At 59.4% G+C, this 9,051-nt stretch overlaps 1 protein-coding gene across 2 annotated transcripts; it reads right to left on the bottom strand.

Moving 5' to 3' along the window:
• Positions 1-230: 230 nt before the first annotated feature.
• MEIS3 (Meis homeobox 3) lies at positions 231-8,828 on the bottom strand. 2 transcript variants are annotated; one of them, XM_090259417.1, is made up of 12 exons: positions 8,149-8,828; positions 6,408-6,589; positions 6,041-6,194; positions 5,896-5,946; positions 4,903-4,953; positions 4,586-4,735; positions 2,507-2,618; positions 2,176-2,324; positions 1,303-1,379; positions 1,038-1,096; positions 848-931; positions 231-495 (listed from the first exon to the last, which is right to left on the bottom strand). In XM_090259417.1, exons 1-12 carry the CDS (start codon positions 8,158-8,160, stop codon positions 446-448), a joined length of 1,131 nt encoding a protein of 376 aa, XP_090115543.1. In that variant the 5' UTR covers positions 8,161-8,828; the 3' UTR covers positions 231-445. The 2 variants fall into 2 exon arrangements, with proteins under 2 accessions (XP_090115543.1, XP_090115544.1); XM_090259418.1 differs by having other exon boundaries at positions 4,586-4,684.
• Positions 8,829-9,051: the final 223 nt, after the last annotated feature.

The raw sequence follows: 9,051 nt of genomic DNA, 5'->3' as shown, positions 1-9,051 counted from the left end.
CCCTAACGTCCACCTGGTGGGCTCCTATTCATCCTTCAGTGTCCCACCCAGAAGCCACTTCCTCCATGAAGGCTTCCCTGATAACTCAGATAGCTGACAACTCCTTCCTCTGAGCAACCTGTGTTTTATTGTTTCAACTGTGGCACTGGTTTCCAATGTCCACTTCCTCACAAGCCCAGAGTCTTCTCAAGAGAGGACCCTATCCAAGGCATGTCAGGGGACGAATGTATGTATGTATTATGTATAAACAGATGAATGGACGGATAGGTGAATGAATGAATCACCTTCCCACCAAGACTTGGAGAACACTCAGTTCAGGGCCGACGCTGCCCCTGCTCTGGGTGGTCCACTAGAGTCCAGAGATCTTACAAAGGTGTGAGAGCCGCACAGCCCCGACCCAACACCCATCGGCACTGGACACTCACTTCTCTCGTGACTCCAGCCTCTATAGATAATGCCACTCTCCTTCCAAGTTCAAGCTCATCCCCATTGACCCTGGAAGACAGAAGAGGAGGGTCAGTGGGCCTTCACCAGACACTTCCATGTGCCCTGAAGCCCCTCTCGCCACTTTCTGTCTCAGGGGATCCCTCTATTGGGACAGACTGAGTCATTGTTTAAGATGGTGCTGATCATTTAAGGAAAATTGGAGCCTTCCAATGGGTAGGCAGAGCCTGGAAGAAGCAAAGTCCGTGAGGAAAAGGTGGACACCTGGAAATCTGCTCCTGTTATGCAGATTAGGCTCTGTATTGATTATTCATAAACATAATCCCAGAAGGTGGGGCATCTCCATTTAGAGGAGGGGCCTGGTGTGCTGGGGGCGTGGCTTAGTTAAGGGGCGGGGCCTTACCTGCTGGCCTGACAGTCACGTGTGGCTGCGTCTCCGTGTAGCCGGCCACGGGCTGGCCCTCTGGGCTGAAGGCTGCACCCTGCCCTGAGACGGGGTTGCGGGGTTCAACCTGAGCCCCAGGATGTCTGGGTCCAGGCTCTGACATTCCCCCAGGAGTACTAGGCCCTCTCTCCCCTCCTTCTCCCTGTACCTGTGCGGTTGGATTGATCTATCATTGGCTGAACGATGCGCCTCCGGGCGTTAATGAACCTGGGAGCGGGTCACGGAAACGGAGGAGGGCGTGACGAGGGTGTAGGAGAGAGGCAGGAAGGAACGCAGAGACGCAGAGAGCCGGGAGGGGGCTGGGATGGGGAGGAGAGTCTCCGAGGGCTTCCGGTCTCCTTCAGCACCACGGACAGCGCCCGGCCTCCCACGCCCGCTCCCCACGCACCACCCAGGCCTCCAGGGTCCCTCACCAGTTGTTGACTTGCAGGATGGTGAGCCCCGTGTCCTGCGCCAGCTGTTTCTTCTGCTCCTCCGAGGGGTACGGGTGCTGTGGCCACCAGCACAAGTCACCCTGTCTGCTGGGCCGCCCCAAGGCCCAGCCCACCCGGTCGCCCGACGGCGAGCCCAGGCTGGGGCAGGGGCTGGAAGAGCCGGCGCATCTGAGCTTCTCCGTGCTCCCCCCGGGGCCCAACAGAGGGAAGCGGAGCGAAGCTTCGGGCAATTACGCTCGTGGGCGCCCCCGCCTCCTCCGGCAATTAGTGGCTAATTGGCCAGCTCTCACGCGGGAAAGCCAAGCGGGAGCTTGGGGACAGGGCTCCATTGCCAGGAAAGGAGGCCAAACCCAACACCAGCGTCTCTGAGTCTCTGCCTCTCTCCCTCCTCTCCTCCCCTCCCCTCCCCCCTGCCCCCACCCCATTCCTGTGACTCAGTCTCTCCTTGTCTCTGTCTTGCTCTAATTCAGTCCTCCCGAGACCTCTGGGCCTCACTGTCCTTATATGCAGGGCGGTGATACATCGTGGCCCTCATGCTGTGTTCGGCTGGTGGTGGACCACCGACGGGGGGTGTGGTGGGGGTGTGTGTGTGTGAAGGGATGAGCCAGTGGCCGGACGAGTGGGTGGGCGGGTTGGGGGAGGACTGAATGAGTCAAGAGCCCTTAGCAGCACCTAGCCCACAGGTGGCGACCCGGACACTTTTTCTGGCCAGTCCCCCTCTCCTTGAAATTCTCCCTCAGTATTCCCCCTGCCTCAGTGCCCCTTTGCCGGGTCACACTGGGCCTCAGTCTCTGTGTGTCATCCTTCTCTGTCTCTCTATGCTCACCCAGCCCCTGGGCTGACGGCTCTCACCGAGAGGTGCTGGAACAACCAGGCTCTCATGATGTTCGTGGCCACCTTGGGGAAGATGCCCCTTTTCTTGTTCCGCCGCCGCTCCTGGTCCAGCTCCTCATCCTCTCCCCCAGAACTGGGAGAGGCCACACTCGCGTCTAGTCCGTCTCCTGAGGGCAGAGACATGCCGTGTTTGCGGACAGTGAGAGTGGGAAACCAGACAGTTAGAACCCAACCCCAAGACAACTGCTCCACACCCCAGCCTCCGTGCTACCTTGGAAGTCCTACTCGCTGTCTAACTCCAATCCTCAGGCTGATCCCCTATTTCCCTTCTGCCTCCCAAGCTTCCCACCTTGGTCACTGGAGTTGTCGCCACTCTGGGAGGCCAGGCCCCCGCTGGATGGACCCGGAGTCCCCAAGTGTACAGATGCGCTGTCTTCGTGGTCTCTAATCCATGTATTACTCTGGAAAACAAGAGTTAGAAGTCAGTGCCAAGGCCTGGGATACAATATAGCACAGTAGCTAAGACCATGGGCTCTGGAGCTAGGACTCCCAGGTGGAAAGCCTGTCTCTGCCTCTTTCCTGGCTGTGTGACCTTGGGCAAGTCATGTCACCTCTCTGTGCCTCAGTTCCCTCAACTGGATAATGGAGGACAATAATAGTCCCCATCCCACTGTGCATGGAAGCAACTCTGTGAGTTAATTTGCATAAAGGCACACAGCAATCACTCAGCGAAGATTAACTTACACAGATCTTTGGCACCTTATCTGAAATCCTTAGGGGCTGGCAGCGTTTCAGAATTCAGAATTTTTCACACTTTTTAGACAGTAAGTCGCTGCACACACCATGCATTTCAACACCCCCAGCAGGGTCTGGGACCCAACCTCGCCATCAAGCCTATTAACATCTCTGCAGCAAAATGGATGAATATTTAACTAAGTGGAATAAATAAAGGCTATAAATAGCCCTCTCATTAGTTCAGGTCAGATTTTGCTGCCAAATGAGTTTGCACTAAACTTATGAGGGGAGAAAACAACTTTCAGTTTTTAGACACTTGGGGGTCTCAGAGCTGCAGACCACGGAGTCTGGGACTACGTGTTCTTTATCCAAAAACCTTGAAGAACCTGACAACGTGGTGGGTTCCCCTCTGCCCCAGTTCCGGGCCCCAGGAGGCCCGCCCACCTGTGTAGACAGCACCAAGACTTTGCCATTAGGCTTAAGGTTCAGCTCCCTGTTGGGAGGCAGACTGGGTGTGTGGTGGTGGAAACAGCCTCCTGAGCCCTGGGGGCCCACCCGCCTCAGTGAGGACCTAACACCCTGCCCACCACTTTGTAAATGGTCCCTGCCCACAGGCCCCATCATGTGTGTCCTGCCAGGGCACAGCCCGAGACACGCAGCCCAGGCTGGGTGCATCGGCATGGGACTGTGGGCCTGAGTGCATGGGGGGTGGCCTGTGCACATGCTGCAGTGTCATCAGTCTGCAGGCTTTTGTGCATGGATGGAACTGTCACCTGTGGCTGTCCCTACGCTGGATGCAATGGAATGGTGTGCATAAGCCTCCATGGCCGTGCCTGGAGCGTTCCTGAGATTTGTGTGACAGGTAGTGTGAGCCTATGTGCCTGAGATAGCATGGTTGTCCCTGGGGAGGAGGTGGCTGTGGCCAGTGGCTACCAGGGTGGAGCTGAGACTGTTTTTTTGAGCATGGTTGTCACTTTCTGAGATGACCAGGTGGCTGGAGGTCATGGGGTTGGCTGTCCTATTTGTGAGACTGTGTGTGGCTATCCTGATTCTCACACAAGCAGACGGGTGGCTCTGTGACTCTATCGGGGGCCTGATGGACAAGGGAGTGAATTGGAAGCTGTGTGAAGATAAGGAATGTGGCTAATCCTCCAAGTGAATTGTGACCGACTGTCACGTGCACGTGCTCTCGCTGAGTGGGAGCAGATGATGGAGTGTGGGCAGAGGGTCCGTGGGCCCATCTGTGACTGTAGTGTGAAGCGTGCCTGAATCTCGTCGGGGCATGGCAGTGCGCCTGTATCTGGGGGAGGGTGTCATGTTGTATAATGGGCATTGTTGACAATGTGACTGTCTTGAGGGTGTGGTCCTTGTTGGGCCGTTGTGCAGCTGTTGAAAATACTGTAGCTCGGCTGTATCTAAGTCTGAGTGGCATGGTATGTGCACACACCCACTGTCGTCAGGCTGTTAGGTGGTGAGGGTAGCATGTGTGTGCGCGCGCGCACACAGGCACTGTGGCCAGTCCGGGTCTAAGTGTGGCTGTATCTGATTCGTGTGGCAGGATCCGGGGCGGTTTGGCTCAGTCTCCATCTGTGTGGGTGTTGAGTGTGTGTGTGTGTGTCCCCTCATGCTGCAACCCAGCTGTCCGACGTGGCTTTGATTGCAGGGCGAAGGCTGGTGCCCCTTCCCGGCCCACCTGGTCTGGGAGGCTGGGGCAGGAGGCGGGGTAGTCCTCGAGGTCCTCCCTGCAGCTGCCATCCCGATCCTCGATGACCAGGTCGATGGGCATCTTTCCCTTGAGGCAGGTGATGTAGCGGTGACAGAAGTTGTCGCACAGGTCGTGGACCTGAGGGGGCACCGGGGTACTGGGGGGGCCACCCAGGGGCCAGGGCTGGGGTGTACGGGAACAGGGTGGTGTTCTGCTCCAACTCCAGTGTGGAGAGAGCCTGAGGGGGGTGGAGGGGTGAGAGGGGGAAGGTGGGGGGCTGTTGTGGGGGAGTGAGAAGCACTCACCTTCTCCAGCTCCAGCAGGTGGAACCGGAGCACCTGAATGGCCTGTATCATCTGAAAACAGGGACAGGAAGAGGCAGAGGAGGGGAGGGAGGGAGACAGAGGACAGGAGAGAAGAAGGAAGAGGAGGAGGCGGAGGGGAAAGGAGGATAGAGAAGAGACAGAGGAACAGAAAGAGTGAGATCCATACAATGACAAGGACAGAGAAACACGAAGACAAAGAGACGGGGCAGAGAGAAACAGAGATCCGAGACGGAGACCCAGAATTCCGGAGGAGAGTGTTAGATTGTCAGAGGCAAAGACAGGGAAGCAAGAGGTGCAAGAGACAGAGAAGCATCCATCAAGAGGAGATGAGAGGATAGACGCAGCTAAGCCAGTATGATACCTCTCCTTTGCCTGCTCACCCTCTGTTCGGCCCCCCCTTCCCCTACAAACTACATTTCCCAGAGGCCTTTGCCAAAGGGTTCATCCAATAGGAAGCCCTGGCGGGAGCTGGAGAAGGAAAGAAGCCAGAACATTCCTCTCTCTCTCTCTCTCTCTCTCTCCTCCCCACTCTTCTCTTTCTTTTCTCTCTCCTTTTCTCGCCTCTCTCTTTTGCAGCTAAGTCCCTGCTCTCGTGTGAGCTCTGTTCTCCTGGTAGAACAGCAAATGCTGGTTAGTTTGTGCCAGGCACTATGCTAAGTGCTTGAGTCCCGTTAACTCATTAAGTCTGCACAACAGTCCTACAAGACAGAAATTACTACCAGCTACGCTCTACAGATGAGAAAACGGAGGCGCAAAGAAATACCCTGGTTCAGAGCTAGGATGTGGCAGAACTGGGATTTGAACTCAGGCCATCGTTCTGCATTCTCAAACTCTAGGCTATACTACATTGCAAATGGGCAGCAGTTATCATTGATTGAGAACATGGGTTCCCCAACCAACCCCAAGGCTATGGAGGGCAAGACGGGAGACCCCAAGTACAGGAGGGGACATTGTGGGGGGCCCAGGTCTCACCAGATTGTCCAGCTCTGGGTTGGAGGAGAAGAGGGGCCTCTCGGAGCGGACCTGGGAGGAAGGGAGAGGCCAAAGAGGGCAAATCCTGACTCCCGCCTGCCCTCCTCCCTGGCTGTCCTGCTGCATGGCTGATAGGGGTGCCCACCTGCTTGGCGAAGGCTGCAATGTCCTCATTGAAGGAATCGGAGGAGCAGACGTCACTGCCCAGGGGTGCGCCCAGCCCAGCCCCGTCGCGGGGGGAACAGGTGGCCAGTTCGCATTTCTCAAAGACCAGGGCCAGCAGCGGGAAGAGCGGGTGTCTGGAGGAAGCAGGAGCAGAGAGTTCATGAGGGGCGGGCAGGGGTCTCTGAAACATGGAGCAACTGGGAGGGGACAGGAGACCCAGAGGGAAGAGCTGGGAAGACAGATGCAGTGTGAAACAGTCAGAGAAAGAGAAACAGGTCTAGAGAGACCAGGAAACTAGCAGCCCCCATTCTGAGACCCCGTGGAGCCTCAGCCCTGCCCCCACTCACCCATATATCTCATCCTTCTCCCTCTTCAGGCCATCACTGTCCAAGCCCGGGGGCGGGGGCTGCGGAGGCTGGTGGGGGCCATAGGGCCCAGCGGCTCTTGGTGCTGGAGGCACTGCCTCCGGGAAGCCAGCCAGGGCTGCGGTGCTGTCCACGATGCCTGGGTAGTGGGGCAGCTCATTGTACTAGGGGGAGGCAAGACGGGGAGAGCCCCAGGGGGGCATCAGCACCAGCAGGAAGGCTTCTGGCCCTGGGACCCAAGAGACCCTTTCTTTGCCACAGGAACTGTCCTTCTGTTCCCCAAGTGTTCCAGCCATGCCCCTCAGTTTCCCCAGTCCCCTCATGTGTCCATGGGGCTGTGTGGGACTGAAGGCCCTGTCCCATGGCCTTCTCTTGTAGCCCTGGACCGTGGCATATGTCCCATCAGAGATTCCTGAGGTGTGGGCAGAAAGGTCCAGAGGAGAGACAGACCCAGGGCTCTGATCTGAGGGTCAGGGATCAGCTGGCTGGTATCTGCCAGGTCCTCACAGAATGAGGAGGGGAGGGAAACGGGAAGAAAGTGGGCGTGGGGGGAGAGGAGAGAGAAAGGGAGCAAAATGGTGAGAGCGATGGAAAGAAGAGACAGGAGAGGGAGAAGCAAAGAGACAGGGGAGAGAGCAGAGGGCCCGACAGAGAGCGAAGAGAGCGAAGCTGCAGGAGACAGAGGCGGGGACAGAGGAGTGACTTTCGCCCAGAGACACTTCCCATAAAAGCAGCGCGTTGTTTGTACACAAATGTGCACACATAGTCTCCCCGCCTCCAGTCTCACTTCAGTTCCCAAATAGGCACCACCTGTCCGACCCCTCACCACGGGGACCCAACCCATACGCCAGAGCCCGCCCTCGGGCACAGGAGTGAATGAGTGAGTGAACGAATGAATGAGACAGTCAGCACATACGTGAATAAAATGAATGAATGAGGCATTGAGCACAGAGCCTGGCACACATTCAATGAACTCTTGTTGAACAAAAAAAAAAGCCACAACCGCACAAGCCCACTTTTGCAAACAGTCGCCAAGAGAAAACACGGGCACCGGCGAGGTTTCCGTGTCGGGTCATCTCTGAAGCACCTCGCTGAGGAAGTCCGGGGACCTTAAGTCGCCCAGGTCAAACCCTTTCCTTGGAGATGAAGAAACTGAGGCTTAAAGAGGCAAAGGGACGCGCGGGCGCGCAGGCTCTGGGTGCCTTTCTTCTCCCCGCCCCTCCCCTTCTCCTCCTCGTCTCCTAACTTCTCCTGGGCCCCGAAGTTGCGCTCACCCGCCCCCGGCTGCTCCTCTGCGTCCTCTGCTGTCCTGCGGTCCTCACATCTTCCTACTTCTGCCCCCCTCCGCCCCCCAAGGTGCCTGCTTACCTCCAGCCTATCTCCTGCGGTCTGGCCCACCCCCAGGACAGCGGGGCCCTGCCTGGTGAGACCCCCTCTCCCGGCACTGTCCCCACCCTGAACCCCCGGAGGATATGGAACAAAAGTAGAGCAGGGAGAAGGCCGGGGGGTCAGAAAAGGAAGCGGGGGGTAAGATAAAGGGCTTGCGGTGGAGGGGGCGATGGAGGGACGGAGTGGGGAGAACCGAGGGGGAGGGAGGCAGAGAGAGGAGGTGGAGAGGGCGGGTTGGGCCAGGCGGGACCCCGGCGCCCAGGTGGGGGTGGGGATGCAGGGAAGGGGGGGCGCAGGCGGGCTGGGGCACAGGGGCGCCTGCCCTCGGACCTACCCTCCGGGCCATGGGCTGATGCCGGCGGCAGCTCCGGGGTCCCTCCTGGGCCTGGCCGGCGGGCAGGGCGCAGCCGGGGGCAGCGGCCCCGATGGCCCGCGGTGCCGACGCCCGGGGGTGGGGCAGGAGGCTGGGTGCCCGGCCCCCCACCCCCGCCGCCGTCAGTGGCAGGCGCCCGGCGGCGCGGAGGCTGCAAGCATGGACCCCCAGCCCCTCCCCCCGCCCCGGGGGTCACAGCCGGGGGCTCATGCCGGCGCGGGAAGGGGCGAGAAGGCAGGCAGGATCGCCCCAGGCCCCCTCCCCGGGGCCCCCAGTCCCCTCCCGGTCCTGGGAGGACGGAACCAGCCCGAAACCAACAGACCGAGAGACAAGGGATGGGGGTGGGGGGAGGTGGCCCGGCCCGGGGCGACGGGGGCGGGAGCTCCCCGCGCGGGTGCGGGGTCCCGGCGTGGGCGCCCGGAGGGATGCTGGCGGCCCGGCCGTCCCTCTCCCCCTTCCCGGGTCTCTGCCTCTCTGTGGTCACATCCGGAAGTTCCACCGCGGAGATGCTTAACCCACTGTCCGCCGGGGCGCGGGCGGCGGGCGGGGCTGGAGCGCCCGGAGCCTCCGCCCCTCCCCCTCCCCTGCCCGGGCCGCCAACTCCGGGGAGGGGCTGCTTTTGTATCGCAGTCTCCCGGTGTCCAACCTCCCCTCCCCTCCAGCCTTCTTCTCTCTTGTTCCCCCCGCCTCCCCTCGCCCGGGTCTTCTCTGCCTCCCCCTGGGCTGCCACAGGTCTCTGTCCCTCTGCCCCCTCCCCCTTCCTCCGCGCTCTGCGCCCTCTCCGTCTCTCTCTCCTCCTTGGTTCCTCCTTTTTTCTACATCGAGCCCGCCCCCCCATTTATTTCTCTCTTTGTCTCTGTCTCT

This window comes from Furipterus horrens, unplaced genomic scaffold (genome assembly GCF_987537825.1).
Source record: "Furipterus horrens unplaced genomic scaffold, mFurHor1.1.pri manual_scaffold_13, whole genome shotgun sequence".
NCBI classification, from domain to species: domain Eukaryota; kingdom Metazoa; phylum Chordata; class Mammalia; order Chiroptera; family Furipteridae; genus Furipterus; species Furipterus horrens.
The sequence above is the reverse complement of the archived record's forward strand: the minus strand, read 5'-3'. Positions and strand labels throughout refer to the sequence as shown.